The 18,545-nt window shown below is 56.2% G+C and overlaps 1 protein-coding gene across 1 annotated transcript; it reads left to right on the forward strand.

Moving 5' to 3' along the window:
* Positions 1–2,762: 2,762 nt before the first annotated feature.
* On the forward strand, positions 2,763–17,638 carry PYGM (glycogen phosphorylase, muscle associated). The gene is made up of 20 exons (XM_037999120.2): positions 2,763–3,331; positions 4,356–4,457; positions 4,545–4,623; positions 4,711–4,814; positions 5,156–5,287; positions 7,843–7,954; positions 8,046–8,128; positions 8,564–8,707; positions 9,054–9,146; positions 9,346–9,492; positions 9,691–9,854; positions 10,181–10,295; positions 10,863–10,964; positions 11,300–11,447; positions 11,732–11,790; positions 11,921–12,062; positions 12,806–13,013; positions 16,670–16,804; positions 17,040–17,106; positions 17,219–17,638. Exons 1-20 carry the CDS (start codon positions 3,089–3,091, stop codon positions 17,366–17,368), a joined length of 2,529 nt encoding a protein of 842 aa, XP_037855048.1. The 5' UTR covers positions 2,763–3,088; the 3' UTR covers positions 17,369–17,638.
* Positions 17,639–18,545: the final 907 nt, after the last annotated feature.

Here is an 18,545-nt window from a genome sequence, read left to right on the forward strand (position 1 = left end):
CCAGTGGGGAAAGGTCAGCCTCAGGGCTGTGTTACTGAAGTTAAGGGCTCTGGAGAAACCCATGATTGGTCCAAGGAAGGAGGCCGGGTTTCTAGTTAGAAACTTAGACATAAACAACCTTGAGTGAGTTCAGGTTGTAAAAGTGCTTCAGGGCTCATTAAACCTGCACACACAACACTAAGGAGGGGTGGAGGAAGCAGGGAAACAGATGAGATCGTGCTGCCCAGGTTTGATCATGTGGGGCTGGGGCATGCAGTGTCACCCCTGGACAAAGCCTGGAAACAGTGGGGAGCGATGGCATGACAAAGACTGAAAGAAGTCACAGAAAAGGTAGTTGGAGAAAGTTAAAAATTTCCCAGTAAAAATGTTCATGAGACAGCAAGCGCCCTAGGTGCAAGAGGGGAGGGTAGCTGGGAAAGGATGGAATGAACTTGGCCTGCCTTGCCTGCAAGATGTGATGGCCTGTGGAGATCGGGTCCTCAGTGGCAGGAACAGAAAGTCTTGCAGAAAATAGGGGTCAATGCAAAGAAGGTGTGTGTGGCCAAAGCAGGCTGCCACGATTGGGCTGTGAGGTGACAGCATGGTTAACTACTGCCTGCCTGGCAGTGGACTGCCAAGAAGTCAGCTCTACTCACAGCAACCCTCCAAGGGACAAGTACGGGCTGTAAAGAACCTTGGATGCCAGGCCAAGCTGGAGTCCAAGCTGTGCTTAGTGGAGGATGGGGATGAGGCCTAGGAGCTGAGGCTGGGGTGCAAGCTGTGAAAGGGGAAGAGACCAGACAGCTGCCAGCATTGCGTTTTTGTTTGTTTTTGAGACAGAGTCTCGCTGTGTTGTCCAGGCTGGTGTGTAGTGGCGCGCTCAGCTCGCTGCAACCTCTGCCTCCCGGGCTCAAGTGATTCTCCTGCCTCAGCTTCCCGAGTAGCTGGGATTATAGGCATGTGCCACCATTGCCTGGCTAATTTTTGTATTTTAGTAGAGACAGGGTTTCGCCACGTTGGTCAGGCTGGTCTCAAACTCCTAACCTCAGAAGATCCACCTGCCTCGGCCTCCCAAAGTGCTAGGATTATAGGCGTGAGCCACCGCACCCGGCCAGCATTGTTTTTTAATGGTTTATGGAACACTTCTTAAATTAAAGAAATTGGAAATTAGAGAAAAATGTAAGAAAAAGTTGTTTGCGTTCCCGTGTCTGTGGAGGTGCATTTTGGTGTTTTTTTCTGATCTTTTTTCCCTACTTGGAAATGTGGCAGCCACCACAGAAGACAGTGTGCCGTGCCTTTTGGGGGCAGGGGTAGAGCAGGGCTTGGGAGTCTGGAGACCTCTGTAGGACTTGCAGTTTGGCCCACATACTAAGCCAGTGATTCCAGGGCTGCGTCTGCCGTGGCTCAGAAGGTGATCGGAGGCTGGGCGCTGGGGCTCATGCCTATAATCCCAGCACTTTGGGAGGCCAAGGTGGGCGGATCACCTGAGGTCAGGAGTTCCAGACCAGCCTGGTCCAACATGGTGAAACTCCATCTCTACTAAAAATACAAAAATTAGCTGGGCATGGTGGCGGGTGCTTGTAATCCCAGCTACTTGGGAGGCTGAGGCAGAATTGCTTGAACCCAGGAGGCGGAGGTTGCAGTGAGCTGAGATCATGCCATTGCACTCTAGCCTGGGCAACAAGAATGAAACTCCATCTCAAAAAAAAAAAAAGTTCTCAGAAACAGCTTGGCCTTCCCTGAACCAGGCTCTCAATAGTATCCTGCAGCTGTCCAGGCTTTTGACCTGCTGCCTGCCCTCAGAACAGAAACCCAGCTCTTCCCCTCCACTGGCCCACCACCCGGGAGGCCCAGACAGCCTTTGAACTAGCACAAGGTCCTGGTTCCTTTCGCTTAAAGAACAGCAGGATCCAAAGCCTGCCCTCACAAGATGAGGAGGCAGCAGCTGAGAGGAAGGGATTTTTTTTTCTCATTGGAGACTCTAAATTTGATAAAGGAATCCAAAGCTCGGAAAGGTAAAGCAACAAACTTGAGGTCACACAGCAAGTCAGTGCTGGGGCCAGGACAAAGTGTGGAATGGGAGGATAGTCAAAGCCTCCAGGGAAGGGCCCGAAGCTGTGGGGCTATGCACACGAATGGGGTGAGGTCCCCGAGGTACAGATCAGGCACCCATTTTATAGGCCAGGTCACAGAGCTGGTTCACAAAATCCCTACCCTGAGTGTGGCCCCAAGTGGCAGGAAGGAGTGAGAGAAGGCCTCCAATCACTTCCTAAGCAGTGGAATCACAGGGAGAACTTACTGTCATCAACCAGTATGATGACGGGGTGGGGAATGCCTCAGTTTCTCCCACCCCCGAGGGCCTACAGGACTACAGTTCCCAGGGCCCTGTGCTGCAGGCTAGCAGCCTCCCGCCAATGCTGGCCTGTAACCTGAGCATCCCTCTCCAAAAGGTCACTTCAGAGCTCCTTGAGGGACAGCAACAGGGGGAGCCCAGAGCTGCTCAGTTTCAGTGGGGGTGGAGTGAGGGCTGTGGCCCTGCCTCACACAGCCTCCCTCACACCACCAGGGTCGTGGGCCCCCTTTCTCGAAGGGCCCCCTGTCTTGAAGACATTCTGCTAGTTGCACCTTTTCCGTAACGGGACACTGACTTGCCTCCTGCACCGCAGCCTGCAGGGGGTCCTGGTTCCTTTTACCACAACACATGGCCTCCCATCCTGGTTTAGCCACTGGCAGACAGCTCCCCAATCCAGCACTCTGCCTGCCCTTTCTTGTATCTAACCCTGCAAAAGGCAGGGACAAGGGACAGAAGACCCGTGTGCAAGGCCTGGAGGAAGTGGGTCAGCACAGGCCTGTGAACAAGCCAGGCCAGTCTTGGAGGCCCAAGTGGAGCTCACCTCTCCCTCCCCTCCCCTCTCCTTCCTTTACCCTCAAAATAGCTCCCTGAGCTGCCAGGCCAAGACCCTCCCATTGCAGGGGAGGCGGGGCGTGCTGCCCAGAGCCAGGCTTTAAATCCCCTTGAGCCTGGGGAGCTCTACTCCCTGGCTGGAGGCAGTGCTGAGGCTGCCATCTCCTCCACCATCAGTCCAATCCGGCCCGCCCTCCTGCAGCCATGTCCCGGCCCCTGTCAGACCAGGAGAAAAGAAAGCAAATCAGTGTGCGTGGCCTGGCCGGCGTGGAGAATGTGACTGAGCTGAAAAAGAACTTCAACCGGCACCTGCATTTCACACTCGTAAAGGACCGCAATGTGGCCACCCCACGAGACTACTACTTTGCGCTGGCCCATACCGTGCGCGACCACCTCGTGGGGCGCTGGATCCGCACGCAGCAACACTACTACGAGAAGGACCCCAAGGTGCTGCTGGGGACACCTGGGGTGGGGGTATGGGATGGAGGCGCTGCCAGGGAGCTGGGGATCTTGATTTAAGTGGCTGCCCCTCGTCATTCTAGGTTCTTGGGGTTGGAGAATCCAGGGGTGCCAGGCACAAGTGGTGCTGGGACAATCTGAGGGAGAAACCTGGGGCGGGGGTGGGGGTCAGGGAGCTCAGAGCAGGTGGTCTGGCTGCAAAAGTGCCCACTCGGAGAAGGTTGGAGGGGGTGCTGGTGGGCAGGACGGCACCTGTGGCCTGGCTGGGCCCAGGTGGAAGGACATGTCAGTTGCTACATGTATGCATGGTGTGCCTGTGCAGCAGGAGGGGCTGGGGCAGCTCGGGTGGCAGAGATCAAGTGTCCGGTGGGGTCACTGGTAAATGTCAGCAACCTGACACCCCTCAGTGGGGAGTGGGGGAGGGGCAGGCAGACGGGGCCCAGGAGGGGACCCAGGCAACCAGGAGACCAGGCACTGGCAGCATCCTAGTTTCTGGTGCCTCTGAGTCTCCTTGGGATTGAGGCTTGAGGGCCAAGGGGAACTGGGCAGTGCAAGGATGGGAGGTGACAGTCTCTAGCCCAGTCTCTAGCCATTGTGTGACCTTGAGCAAATGACCTTTTTCTCTGGGCCTTGGCCTTGCCCTCCTGGGGAGCTCTTGGAGGTGCTTCTGCATGTCCTGGCACCCTGCTGGGCGGTGTGGGGGCGTGTGTGCAGGGGGAAGGGGTTCCCACTCTCCCGAGCGCCTCAGTCCCTGAAGTGGGTATGGCCAGCGCCATTTCCCAGATGAGGAAACTGAGGCCAAAGAGAGTGATTTGTCCAAAGTCAGAGGAATGCTGGGACCAGAACCTTACCCGTTGGGCCCCAAAGCCTGAGACAGGGAGAAGCAAACTGGGGACAGGGATGGGACTGCTGAGCAGGGCAGGTGGCCCAGAGGTCCAGGTGTGGCTGGGTCTGGCTGAGTGTTGGTGTGTGGCCCTGACCCCATCCCCTGCCCGTCCGTCTCTCTGGACAGAGGATCTACTACCTGTCTTTGGAATTCTACATGGGACGGACGCTACAGAACACCATGGTGAACCTGGCCTTAGAGAATGCCTGTGACGAGGCCACCTACCAGGTATGTGTGGGGTGGGGCAAGCCATGGGGACTGGGGGATTCCCCTGCTGACACTTGACCCTGACCACTGTCACCCTCACCCCTCCAGCTGGGCCTGGACATGGAGGAGCTGGAGGAAATTGAGGAGGACGCGGGGCTGGGCAATGGGGGCCTGGGCCGGCTGGCAGGTAAGTGGACAGGGCCATGAGGGTGGAGCGGGCCGATGGGGTCCTCCGTGCTGGGTCCCTGACACCTGCCTCCCTGCACACCCCCAGCCTGCTTTCTCGACTCCATGGCAACACTGGGCCTAGCCGCCTATGGCTACGGGATTCGCTATGAGTTTGGGATTTTTAACCAGAAGATCTCCGGGGGCTGGCAGGTGAGCAGCCTTGGCTCTAACCTTGTGGGGTCTAGTCAGGATGGGGAAGACCCCCACTTGTTTCTTATCTCCGAATAGGTCCGAAACAGCCCCCCAAGCTCTGTGGAAAGCATCCTTGCTACTCCCCACCCCCCAACCCAAAGCCAGCTGGTGGCCCTCAAACAGGTTGTCTGTGTCCCACTGGATAGCCCAGCAGACCAGGGGCCCACCTCAGAGCCCCTAACTTACACTTGGTGTAGGGTACACGGGCCCACAGCCCCCGCCCTGTCCCACCGTGCACTGTGGTGTAAATGCCTGCGCTGATGCTGCCGGCCTTTCTCCCTGACCTGCCCTGGGTGCAGATGGAGGAGGCTGATGACTGGCTTCGCTACGGCAACCCCTGGGAGAAGGCCCGTCCCGAGTTCACACTACCTGTGCACTTCTATGGCCATGTGGAGCACACCAGCCAGGGTGCCAAGTGGGTGGACACACAGGTAAGGATGAAGCTGGGGGTCGGGGGAGCTCAGAGAAGGGGAGGGAAGAGAAGGAAGCCCAGAGAGGAAGCAGGACCCAGTGTATTTTACAACTGAGGATGCTGAGACTCAGAGAGGTTAAGTGACTTACTCAAAGTCACACAGCTGAAGCCAGGAAAGACTGGATACAGGGACACAGGGGAGCCAGTCTAAGTACTGAGCGTGGAAGGGGAGAGAGGCTGCCCTGCTCCCCCAGTGTCTCCCCATGACCTGGCTCCACTACACACCATGAGATTGATCAAAGGACCATCTCAGCGACTTGAGTCTGCCCTGAACATCTCAATAACAGCAGCTCAGAAGCGGGGACAGGAGAAAATTGGGACCTTCTGAAAGGAATTCACTCACCACACAGCAAGTTAGAGGAATCCTGAAACCAAACCAAATCTGGACACAGTGACTCATGCCCGTAATCCCAGCACTTTAGGAGGCCGAGGCGATAGGATGGCTTGAGTTCAGGATTTCAAGACCAGCCTGGGCAACATAGAGAGACCCTGTCTCTACAAAAAATTTAAAAAAAAAAAAAAAAAAAAAAAAAAAAGACTGGGGCAGTGGGTCATACCTGTAATCCCAGCAATTTGGGAGGTCAAGGTGGGCAGAATGCTTGAGCTCAGGAGTTCAAGACCAGCCTGGGCAACAGGGCAAAATCTGTCTACAAACAATACAAAAGTTAGCCAGGCATGATGATGTGCGCCTGTAGTCCCAGCTACTCGGGTGGCCAAAGTGGGAGAATTGCTTGAGCCCAGGAGCCTGGGTGACAGAGCCAGACCTCGTCTCAAAGAAAAAAATTTAAAAGTTAGCCAGGGTGCTGGTGCATGCCTGTAGTCCCAGTTACTTTGAGGCTTCAGTGGGAGGATCATTTGAGTCCAGGATTTCAAGGCTGCAGTGAGCTATGATTGCACAACTGCACTCCAGCCTGCGTGACAGAGTGAGATTCTGTTTCAAAAAATCAAAAAGACCAAAAACTGAAAACCTTAAAACCAAACCAGGTGTCCAAATCCCAGTTTAGGCTGGGCATGGTGGCTCACTCCTGTAATCTCAGCACTTTGGGAGGCCAAGGCAGGTGGATCACCTGAGGTCAGGAGTTCAAGACCAGTCTGACCAATATGGTGAAACCCAGTCTCTATTAAAAACACAAAAACATCAGCCAGGCATGGTGGCACATGCCTGTAATCCCAGCCACTCAGGAGGCTGAAGCCAGAGAATTGCTTGAATCTGGGAGGCGGAGGTTGCAGTGAGCCAAGATAGTGCCACTGCACTCCAACCTGGGCAGCAGAGTGAGGCTCCATCTCAAAAACAAACAAACAAAAAACAAATCCCAGTTCAGGCAATCTTCCTGCTGGAAGCTTCAGATCATCACCCCCAAGATGGGCTGCAGATAAACCACTAGGCTTTCAGAACTGAGCATTTGTTTGCTGTCATCCAGGTTAAGATGCAGTGGGGGCAGCTGGCAGTCCATGCCAGGTGCGCATGGCAGCTGGCACAAGTGGCTGTGGCTGGAAGGCAGGAGACCTGGCTCCCTCTGGTGCTGCCAGCCTAGCTGTGTGCTTGGGGATGGGTCCCTTCCCTTTCTGTGTGTCAGCTCCCACCCTGCTCCAATCAGGGTGACTGAGTGTGGGGAGGGAGGGCGATGCCCCTTAAAAGGGCTCCCTTGGCCGGGCGCGGTGGCTCAAGCCTGTAATCCCAGCACTTTGGGAGGCCGAGACGGGCGGATCACGAGGTCAGGAGATCGAGACCATCCTGGCGAACACGGTGAAACCCCGTCTCTACTAAAAATACAAAAAAAAAAAAATTAGCCGGGCGAGGTGGCGGGTGCCTGTAGTCCCAGCTACTCGGGAGGCTGAGGCAGGAGAATGGCGTAAACCCGGGAGGCGGAGCTTGCAGTGAGCTGAGATCCGGCCACTGCACTCCAGCCTGGGAGATAGAGCGAGACTCCGTCTCAAAAAAAAAAAAAAAAAAAAGGGCTCCCTTGGAGGAGTGAATGTACCCCTGGCACCGTGGTAGCAGACAATTACTGATGTTTGCTAGTTATGGAAGGCAGGGCAGAATTAGTCACCGTGAATTAGCCCTGTGGTCAACCAGACATGAGACCTTTGGATGGACTTGACCTCTGTGACCCCTTCAGCCTGGCCCTGGGTTTCCCCACCCCTCTCATGAATCCAGTGTCCTCTAGCTTTTGCTCAGGCCAGGCGGGCCAGCCCAGCCCCCATCGCAGCAGAGTGGTCGCCAACAGAGCCCCTCCTGGGCTCCGGGCTTATCACCTGCCTCCTTCCTTTCTCCTCACCACCGCCTGCCCAGGCAGGGCTTATGGGTGTCGGGGAGGTGTTGAGGGTGTCTTTGCTCTAGATGAGGTCCAGAGAGACTGTGGGGTTTGCTCATGGTTACCCAGCTCGTCGATGCTAGTGTCAGGACAAGAGCCTGTGTCTGCAGAGTGCAGGGATAAAGTCTTGATTCCCAGCCCTGAGGGGAGGGAGGCAATTGCCAGGGCTGGCCAGCTCCTGACAGGATTGCCCCCACAGGTGGTACTGGCCATGCCCTACGATACGCCCGTGCCCGGCTATCGCAACAACGTCGTCAACACCATGCGCCTCTGGTCTGCCAAGGCTCCCAATGACTTCAACCTCAAGGACTGTGAGTTCATCCGCTGGTAGCCAGCAGCCCCAGCCTGCCCGCTGGCCACGCCCAGCACAGGCCTTACCCTGTCCCCACTTTCGTCCCTCAGTCAACGTCGGTGGCTACATCCAGGCTGTGTTGGACCGAAACCTGGCAGAGAACATCTCTCGTGTCTTGTACCCCAATGATAATGTGCGTCACTCCCTGGGCTGGGGGCTGGAAGCCTGAGTCTTCGGAGTGGGGGTCAGGGAGAGCTGGGGAGGGACACTTGCTGGTGCCCTAGTCACACCCAGGGCATATTGCTGGCCTTGTGCATCCTGTACCCCCACCTCAAGTCTTTTGAGTGCAAGGACACCTGAGTCCTCAGGAAAGTGGGTTAGTGAAGGGCACTTTGGAGGGGCTGTTCCCTGGCGACACCCACAACACACTCAGTTCTTGTGCACCTCTTCCTGACACTGTCTCTCGCCACTAGTTCTTGGTGGAGGAAAGGCCCCTGGGTCCCAGAGAGGGGGACAGCTCAGGACTCAGGGGTCCCGGTATGGGTGGGAGTCCCTCCTGGCCACACCCACTGCAGCTTTAGGCCACGCCCCCACCACCCTGACTCACGCTGCCTCGTGCTGTGCCCAGTTCTTCGAAGGGAAGGAGCTGCGGCTGAAGCAGGAGTATTTCGTGGTGGCCGCCACCCTCCAGGACATCATCCGTCGCTTCAAGTCCTCCAAGTTCGGCTGCCGCGATCCCGTGCGCACGAACTTCGATGCCTTCCCAGATAAGGTAGCATGAGCATGGAGGGTGCCTCTGTGACTGGACAGTGTGTGCCAGGCCTCTCCCTCCAGCCTCAGCCTGCCTGCCCCATGTAATAGATAAGGGAGTGGAGGATGGGAGTGTGGGAGTGTCAGTTGCTCAGGATCCACAATCCACAGGCTCATAACCTGGGCTTCCCTCCTCCTCCTGCCCCACTCCCCCATTCCTCCCAACCCCGTGAGCGCCTGCCTGCCTCTGCCCACAGCCCAGTCACAGAACCGTGCTGGGCTCTCTGGGGGCCTCCAAATGGCACAGGACAGTGACCATAGCATGGAATGTGGTTTGGAGCCCAGACTGACTCCTCCCCCTACCCCAGGTGGCCATCCAGCTCAATGACACCCACCCCTCCCTGGCCATCCCCGAGCTGATGAGGATCCTGGTGGACCTGGAGCGGATGGACTGGGATAAGGTGGGCTTCAGGGCCCCTCTGCCCCATCTGATGCTCTCCACTTCGGAGTTCCCTTCCCAGTTTGGGAGCGTGGGAGGATATGAGTGGAGTGAACAGACTGGAGCCTGAGGCCAGAGGGACCATCCTGGAACCTGGCACTGCAGTGCGGGGGGACCCACTGGGCTGAGGTCAGCATCCTGACTGCCCACCTGTGTGCCAGGCATGGGATGTGACAGTGAGGACCTGTGCCTACACCAACCACACGGTGCTGCCTGAGGCCCTGGAGCGCTGGCCAGTGCACCTCTTGGAGACGCTGCTGCCGCGGCACCTCCAGATCATCTACGAGATCAACCAGCGCTTCCTCAACGTGAGTCGGGACGCTTGGGGGACAGTGTAGGGGTGAGGGGGAGGACACCCAGTCTGGGCCTGGGAGTTGGGGCGTCCAGCCGGGACCCTGAGACTCTGGGGCAGTGGGGGCTCTGGGCAGAGCTCTGGGGGTATGGGGCTGGGGACTGGGGACTGGGGTTTCTGGGTCTGGTCCTAGCTCTGGGCTCTCTGGGCACAGCGGGTGGCAGCCACATTCCCAGGGGACGTAGACAGGCTGCGGCGCATGTCGCTGGTGGAGGAGGGCGCAGTGAAGCGCATCAACATGGCACACCTGTGCATCGCGGGTTCGCACGCTGTCAACGGCGTGGCGCGCATCCACTCCGAGATCCTCAAGAAGACCATGTGAGCCCCGCTTTGCAGATCCCGCCCCTCTCTAGGCCCCACCCACTCCACGCCCCTGTCACAAGAAGCCCCGCCCTTCACCTACCGCTCTCTGTTCTCTGGCTCCTGGCGCCTTTCACAGGTGGTGTCATTCTTACAAGCACAGCAGCCCCTTCCAGTGCCACCCTGTCCTGAGATGATCCCCTCTTACACACAGCACCCCCAGCCTTTCCCAGGTCTGCATTCCCTGCATCCCCTTTCAGCAAGACACCAGGGTAGGGGTCCCAGGGCAGAGGCCTCCATCGTACAGGGGTGAGTGGTGACCTTCGTCCAACCTCATCCTGCAGCTTCAAAGACTTCTATGAGCTGGAGCCTCATAAGTTCCAGAATAAGACCAACGGCATCACCCCTCGGCGCTGGCTGGTTCTGTGTAACCCCGGGCTGGCAGAGGTCATTGCTGAGGTGAGAGGCCACCATAGGGCCAGCAGAGTCAACATGGGTCCCTGCAGGGATCAGCTGGGTATGGTCGTGTAGGTGGTTCACTGAGGCTGAAATCCCTCCTGCACTGTGTTCCCCAAGCCTGGCATCCGCCTGGAGGAGGGACACCATCTTATTTGCATGAGGGTGCTCTGTGTGCTAATGGAGGCCCTCGCTGTGGAGGTGAACCCAGCAGAGGTCACAGTCTAATGGAGGGAGTCATCCATGGGTCACATCTGAAGTGAGCCTGGAAGGGGGCAGATATCTGGTAGGGAAGGCGCAAGGTCACGCTGGCGTCAGGAAAAGGCCAGGAAGCCAGGAAGGCCTGCTGGGGTCAGATGGGGTCAGCCATCAGAGCTCAAGGACGGGAGGGGAGGAAGGTGCATGGATGCCCTGTGCCCCATCTGGGAGGCTGGAGGAGGAGGGGCTGGGAGGGCCCCCCAGAGCAGCCTGCTGGGTGGAGGGGGCTTGGCCGACCTGGAAAGGGCCCCTTCTGTGTTGAGAGGAGGGAGGACAGGGGGATGGGCTTGGCTGAGAGCCATTTTCCCACAGCGCATCGGGGAGGACTTCATCTCCGACCTGGACCAGCTGCGCAAATTGCTCTCCTTTGTGGATGATGAAGCTTTCATTCGGGATGTGGCCAAAGTGAAGCAGGTGGGGAGAGCTGCAACGTGGGACAGCTGTGCTGTGTGGAGAGCGCTGGAGGGGCCAGATGTCTGGGTCAGGTGTGGCAAATAGAGCTCATCTCTCCTGCCAGCCCAGGCCATTGGTGGAAGTTGGCTGGAGTCTGTGGTGGGAAGGCATCATCTGACCTCACGTGAACAGTGCTGACGTTGATTAGCAATGTCTACCCTGGTGCGGGAGTGGACAGAAGTAGCCAGTGAGCCTCCTGGCAGCCATCCTTCTGGGGCTGAGTGAATGGAGTGTGGACTGTAGGATCTCCTGAGGCTGTGGCCTATTGGTGAGCCCTTCCCTGTCTCTGCCTCCAGGAAAACAAGTTGAAGTTTGCTGCCTACCTAGAGAGGGAATACAAAGTCCACATCAACCCCAACTCACTCTTCGACATCCAGGTGAAGCGGATTCACGAATATAAACGACAGCTCCTCAACTGCCTCCATGTCATCACCCTGTATAATCGTGAGTGGCAGTCACTCTACCCTGTCTCTCAGTGCTCCCCTGTGTTCCTGAGGCATAGTACATACTGCCCACCCAACATCTCCTTTGGCCTTGGGACTACTCTCGGGGCATGGAATTATCCCCATTTCACAGATGGGCAAACTGAGGCTCAGAGAGGGGAAAGTAGCACTCACATAGCAAGTGATTTTCCGAGTCAGGCCTACTGTCTCCCAGCTCAGCCTCTGTCAGGAGCTACTACCCAGAGGGAAAAGTAGGCCTACTGGATCCCTCTCGTTTCTCCACAGGCATCAAGAGGGAGCCCAATAAGTTTTTTGTGCCTCGGACTGTGATGATTGGAGGGAAGGTGAGAAGCCAGGCTCCAGCCCTGGGCTCCCATCCTTTGATATATCCAGGTTGAGGTCAGCCTGGCTGAGTTGCAGGATAGGGGGTGGGGGACTAGGCAGTAGAGTTGACCCCAGACTTTGTCCCCTCAGGCTGCACCTGGGTACCACATGGCCAAGATGATCATCAGACTCATCACAGCCATTGGGGATGTGGTCAACCATGACCCGACAGTGGGTGACCGCCTCCGTGTCATCTTCCTGGAGAACTACCGAGTCTCACTGGCCGAGAAAGGTGGGTGCTGCCGACAGGGACCCTAGGGAGGCTTTGACCCTAGTTCAGTCTCAGGAAGAGGCATCAGTCATCTCTTCCTGGGATACTCGTACTTGAAAGAAGAATCTGGAAAGGGCAATGCTTAAACCATGAGGAAGCGGGCGTGGTGGCCAACGCCTGTAATCCCAGCACTGTGGGAGGCCAAGGTGGGTGGATCACCTGAGGTCAGGAGTTCAAGACCAGCCTGGCCACCATGGTGAAACCCCATCTGTACTAAAAATACAAAAATCAGCCGGGCGTGGTGGCGGGCACCTATAATCCCAGCTACTCGGGAGGCTGAAGCAGGAGAATCACTTGAACTTGGGAGGCAGAGGTTGCAGTGAGCTGAGATTGCGCCACTGCACTCCAGCCTGGGCAACAAAAGCAAAACTCCATCTCAAAAAGCAAAACAAGACAAAACAAAACAAAGCAAAAACCCCATGAGGATGCCCTCTAATGGTGGGCTATCAGGCAGTACACGATGAAATTACCTTCAAATCTTCAAGGTGGGGAAATCCAGGTTGGACCTAGATGGTCAAGAATCAACAAGAGGTGGAGGGCAGTGGGGGTGCGGTGTGAGAGGCAGGCTTGGCTGGTGAAGACTGGGAGTTTGGGGTGGAGCGACTCTGAGTCCGGCTATGCCTGGGGCCAGCCTAATCCGAGAGTCCCCAGCTGGTGTGAGGGTCTTCCCTGAGTTGACTTGTCCCCCTGCTGCCACCCCACAGTGATCCCAGCTGCAGACCTCTCTGAGCAGATCTCCACTGCGGGCACTGAGGCCTCAGGCACTGGCAACATGAAGTTCATGCTCAACGGGGCTCTGACCATTGGCACCATGGACGGGGCCAATGTGGAGATGGCAGAAGAGGCTGGAGAGGAAAACTTCTTCATCTTTGGCATGCGGGTGGAGGATGTGGATAAGCTTGACCAAAGAGGGTATGGGGGTCAGGGTTCACGGGGAAAAGACACTCAGGTGTGGCTGCTCGAGGGTGGTGCTGGGAGCAAGAGGCATGTCTGGAAAGGCTGGTCCAGGCCCAGCAAGGTCTTGGTCATGGCCAGCAGGATTCTGGGAAACTTTAGAGGGTGCTTCCAGCAAATAAGCTTAATGAAATGGGAAAAGAAAGAAGTAACACAGAACCGAAGGAAAAGGAAGAGAATATTATATCAACCCTAAGAGAGAATATTTTTTGGGAAATGGAAGTAAAAAAATCCTTGCTCCCTGGAAGTCATGGGCAAAAGGGAAATATGGGCACAGTAGTTACAAGGGGCCTATGGTCAGAAACAGTTCTTCAGAGGAGACATTATCCTGGCATTACATTAAAAAAATTTGTTTTTATTTTATTTTTATTTATTTTATTTTATTTTATTTTATTTTATTTTTTGAGACGGAGTCTCACTCTGTCGCCCAGGCTGGAGTGCAGTGGCCAGATCTCTGCTCACTGCAAGCTCCGCCTCCTGGGTTCACGCCATTCTCCTGCCTCAGCCTCCCAAGTAGCTGGGACTACAGGCGCCCGCCACCTCGCCCGGCTAATTTTTTGTATTTTTTAGTAGAGATGGGGTTTCACCGTGTTAGCCAGCATGGTCTCGATCTCCTGACCTCGTGATCCGCCCATCTCGGCCTCCCAAAGTGCTGGGATTACAGGCTTGAGCCACCGCGCCCGGCCATTTATTTTATTTTTATTATTTTTTTTGTTTTTGTTTTTGTTTTGTTTTGTTTTGAGACGGAGTCTTAGTCTTGCTCTGTCGCCCAGGCTGGAGTGCAGTGGCCCGGTCTCAGCTCACTGCAAGCTCCGCCTCCCGGGTTTATGCCATTCTCCTGCCTCAGCCTCCCGAGTAGCTGGGACTACAGGCGCCCGCCACCTCGCCCGGCTAGTTTTTTGTATTTTTTTTAGTAGAGACGGGGTTTCACCATGTTAGCCAGGATGGTCTCGATCTCCTGACCTCGTGATCCACCGGTCTCGGCCTCCCAAAGTGCTGGGATTACAGGCTTGAGCCACCGTGCCCGGCCTATTTTTATTTATTTATTTATTTTTTGAGATGGAGTCTTGCTCTGTCACCCAGGCTGGAGTACAGTGGCATGATCTCAGCTCACTGCAAGCAGCTCTGCCTCCTGGGTTCACGCCATTCTCCTGCCTCAGTCTCCCGAGTAGCTGAGACTACAGGCACCTGCCGCCACGCCTGGCTAATTTTTTGTATTTTTAGTAGAGATGGGGTTTCACCATGTTAGCCAGGATGGTCTCGATCTCCTGACCTTGTGATCCACCTGCCTCGGCCTCCCAAAGTGCTGGGATTACAGGTGTGAGCCACCGTGTCCGGCCTATTAATTTTTTTTTGAGATGGAATTTTTCTCTTGTTGCCCAGGCTGGAGTGCAGTAGCGCGATCTTGGCTCACTGCAGCCTCCACCTCCTGGGTACAAGCAATTCTCCTGCCTCAGCCTTCTGAGTAGCTGGGAGTACAGGTGCATGCCACCACACCTGGCTAATTTTTGTATTTTTCGTAAAGACGGGGTCTCATCATTTTGGCCAAGATGGTCTATATCTCCTGACCTCGTGATTCAACCACCTCAGCCTCCCAAGTGCTGGGCTTACAGGGGTGAGCCACTGTGCCTGGCCTATTTATTTTTAGTTTTTTGAGACAGAGTCACTCTGTCACCTAGGCTGGAGTGCAATGGCATGATCTTGGCTCACTGCAACCTCCGCCTCCCAGGTTTAAGTGATTCTTTCACCTCAGCCTCCTGAGTAGCTGGGATTACAGGCATCCACCGTTACGTGCAGCTAATTTTTATAGTTTTGCAGAGATGGGATTCTACCATGTTGGCCAGGCTGGTCTGGAACTCCTGACCTCAAGTAATCCGCCTGCCTCAGCTTCCCAAAGTCCTGGGTTTACAGGCATGAACCACCGCGGCCTTCTTGAATCCTGGAGAGAGATTTTCCCTGTTATTAGTCTTCAAAAATATTTTAAATGTTTGTATAACATTCCATCCTATGAGCATGTCACAACTTATTTAATCAATTCCATATGGCTGGACACTGAGGCTGATTTCCGGTTTGTTAAATATTACTGTGATGAGCAACCTTTTATTTATTTATTTATTTTTTTGAGACGGAGTCTGGCTCTGTCGCCCAGGCTGGAGTGCAGTGGCGCAATCTCGGCTCACTGCAAGCTCCGCCTCCCGGGTTCACGCCATTCTCCTGCCTCAGCCTCCCGAGTAGCTGGGACTACAGGCGCCCGCCACTGCGCCCGGCTAATTTTTTCTATTTTTAGAAGAGACGAGGTTTCACCATGGTCTCGATCTCCTGACCTTGTGATCCGCCCGCCTTGGCCTCCCAAAGTGCTGGGATTACAGGCGTGAGCCACCGCGCCCGGCCAACAACCTTTTAACATCTACGTCCACATCTGATGACTTCCTTAAGATAATTATCGGAAAGGCAATATTTCTGAGTTAAAAAGTATGAGTTCTTAAGGCTCTTGATACAGATTGCCAGACTGCTTTCCAGACAGTTTCTCCCAGTTTACCCTCCCACAACAGCTTCTCAGAGTTGGCATTAAACACTGAAAGGAGTTTCTCCTGTGAGGCTTCACTAGAAAGCTGGCTGTCCCATGGGCAGGAGGGAGCTGTGAGATGTTGTGATCGCAGTCCCCCATGCTCAGAACTAGGCCTGGAAGAACCCTCTGGCTGCAGGAGGGAGACAGTGCTGGAGGCGGCAGATGGGGGACTACTGTGGAGGCTGACACCGTAAGGCAGGGAGAGTCCCCTGAGAGTCGCATGAGGGGACAGGGATTAGACACTGTGGGGAGCGCTGGTTTCTGATTGGAAGGGTTAGGGTTTGAAACTGGCCTGTGGAGCACTTTGAGCCGTGGTGGGGGGGGCTGAGGGTCAGCTGAAGGGTTATCTTTTTTTTTTTTCTTGAGAAGGAGTCTCGTTCTGTTGCCCAGGCTGGAGTGCAATGGCATGATCTCGATTCATTGCAACCTCTGCCTCCCGGGTTCAAGTGATTCTTCCACCTCAGCCTCCCGAGGAACAACTGGGATTACGGACACACAACACCACGCCTGGCTACTTTTTGTATTTTTGTAGAGACCAGGTTTCACCATGTTCGTCAGGCTGGTCTTGATCTCCTGACCTCAGATGATCCACCCCCCTCAGCCTCCCAAATTGCTGGGATTACAGGCATGAGCCACCGTGCCCAGCCCAGTTGAAGGGTTGTACCTGTTAGCTGCTCTTGCAGTCCGAGGGCAAGGCCAGATGTGGACTTGGGCTACTGGAGCAGAAAAGCCATTTTGGAGCAAACAAACCGGTTAAGAGACAGCAGTGGCATGTGGAAGGAAAAGAGCTTGTTCGGGGGCCTTGGCTCTAACACTTAGCTTGTGTATCCTCCGGGCCTCAGTTTCCTCATTCACAAAGGAGGGATGAAAAGCTGAGCAGAGAAGGGGAGTTGCAGGGAGGCCCTCCGGGGTGTGTGTGGCAGCCCTGGGGAGCAGCAGGCCGGGCCTGAGTTTTGACCCTGGGGCATGGGACTTCTCAGCTTTTCTCTGGAAGAGGAGCCAGGAACCCCTTTCTGGGTAGCTGACTGCAGCTCTGTCCTGGCAGGTACAATGCCCAGGAGTACTATGACCGCATTCCTGAGCTTCGGCAGGTCATTGAGCAGCTGAGCAGTGGCTTCTTCTCCCCCAAACAGCCCGACCTGTTCAAGGACATTGTCAATATGCTTATGCACCATGACCGGTGAGCTGGCTGGCCCGGGAATCACGCAGGTGGGGCTGCTGGGTGGATCGAGGTTCAGGTTTGTGGTGGGGAAGCTGGACAGGGGTCCTGGCAGTTGAAGCCAGGAACCTTTGGAAGCAGCATGACCCTCCAGGTCCCCGGCTGTCCACTGGGACAGGGCAGGCTTGGCCCTTGACCTCATAGAACTTAACCTAGCCCCTAAAGGAATAGCACATGCCTATCCTTTCCCCTCCAGGTTTAAAGTCTTCGCAGATTATGAAGACTACATTAAATGCCAGGAGAAAGTCAGTGCCTTGTACAAGGTGAGGGGTCCTGGGCCAGGGGTTGGCAGGGCTTTGGTGGCCCTGGTTGGGATGAGGCAGAAGGTGGACATCCTGCCAGCAGAGTGAACCAGAGCTTCCCTTTGACCTGCAGAACCCAAGAGAGTGGACGCGGATGGTGATCCGGAACATAGCCACCTCTGGCAAGTTCTCCAGTGACCGCACCATTGCCCAGTATGCCCGGGAGATCTGGGGTGTGGAGCCTTCCCGCCAGCGCCTGCCAGCCCCGGATGAGGCCATCTGAGCCTCCAGTCCAGACCCCAAACCAGCCCTTGAGCCTGTGAGAATCCCCTGGGCCAGCCCAGCGCCTCATGCAGAGGGTGGGGTACTGGAGTTAGATCTCTAAGCCCCCTCCTGGAAGTCTCATTTTCCCCACTCTCAATGTCCCAGTGTCCAGCGTGACTAAGGACACGGACCCCCTTCCATCCTCGGGCTCCCGGTCCCCTCCTATTTATGGGGTCTGACCAACTGCACCCACTCCCCAATAAACTGATTCTCCTTGGGAGCCTCCTTACTCCTCGTTGTTGGGAAATATTTTTAGCTCTTGGCTGGCTCAATAGCAGCCGCGCAATCACCCTCTTATCCTCCACCCTCGGCAGGTGCGTCCCAGGGCGGGGCGGTGGTGGGAGGTGGAGGGGGCGACCCCGTGGGGGCGGGGCCTAGGCCTCTCCAGCCCTTTTCCTGGCGTCACCCTCCACGCCTCTCTTCCCAGTGCCGTGTCCATACTAGGTCAGCGACCAGCCTAGCTGGCCGGGGGCGGGGCGTCTGTCTGGGTGGGGCCCACCGGGGCTGGGAGCTGGGACTCGAGCTGAGGCCTCCCGGACCGTGGAGGATCCACGCTGTCGAGGGCAGGACCCAGCAGGGGGAGGAAGCAGAGGATGCTCGGCGCCTTCTTGGCTCCGCCCTTAGCCCCGCCCTACTGCGGCGTTTAAGGGTCTCTTAGCAGGTGGCTGCGCTCGATCCAAAGTCGGGGGAGTGGTAGGGCAGGGAACACTCGCAGACTGCCTAGGCTAGGCCATGTTACCCCCTCATTATGGGGAAACTAAGGAATAGAAAGGGCCTGTTTCTAGGTCTTACATTATCAAGACTGAGGTGCGGGGGCGGTCCTGGTTCCCCCGCCCCGAGGCTGGGAGGGGCACGCCTCGGAAGGGAGGTTTGGGGTCGGTGGTTTCATAGTGAGTGTGTGAAGCCAAATGGCCGGAAACCGTTACCCGCTCTCCTAGGCCCGGCTAGCGGGGACCCCAACCGCCTGCGGCTGCCCCTCCCAAGTTCCTCCCTGCTGGCCAGGCATCCAGGCCCCCAGTCTCCAGGCTGTGGAGAACCCACCGCCACATGCGGCTGCCCCTTTCCATTCGGCCCTGTGGGAAGCCAGGCTTCCGGGGCCCCGTTCCTCCTGTGTGAACTGGGCCCCCCGCCCCCAT

This window comes from Chlorocebus sabaeus, chromosome 1, assembly GCF_047675955.1.
Source record: "Chlorocebus sabaeus isolate Y175 chromosome 1, mChlSab1.0.hap1, whole genome shotgun sequence".
Lineage (NCBI taxonomy): Eukaryota > Metazoa > Chordata > Mammalia > Primates > Cercopithecidae > Chlorocebus > Chlorocebus sabaeus.

Coding starts and splice junctions, on each gene's coding strand:
- PYGM (XM_037999120.2), top strand. CDS start 3,089: ATGTCCCGGCCCCTGTCAGACCAGGAGAAAAGAAAGCAAATCAGTGTG. Junction 4,458..4,544: donor GTGACGAGGCCACCTACCAG/GTATGTGTGGGG, acceptor TCACCCCTCCAG/CTGGGCCTGGACATGGAGGA. Junction 4,624..4,710: donor GGGCCTGGGCCGGCTGGCAG/GTAAGTGGACAG, acceptor GCACACCCCCAG/CCTGCTTTCTCGACTCCATG.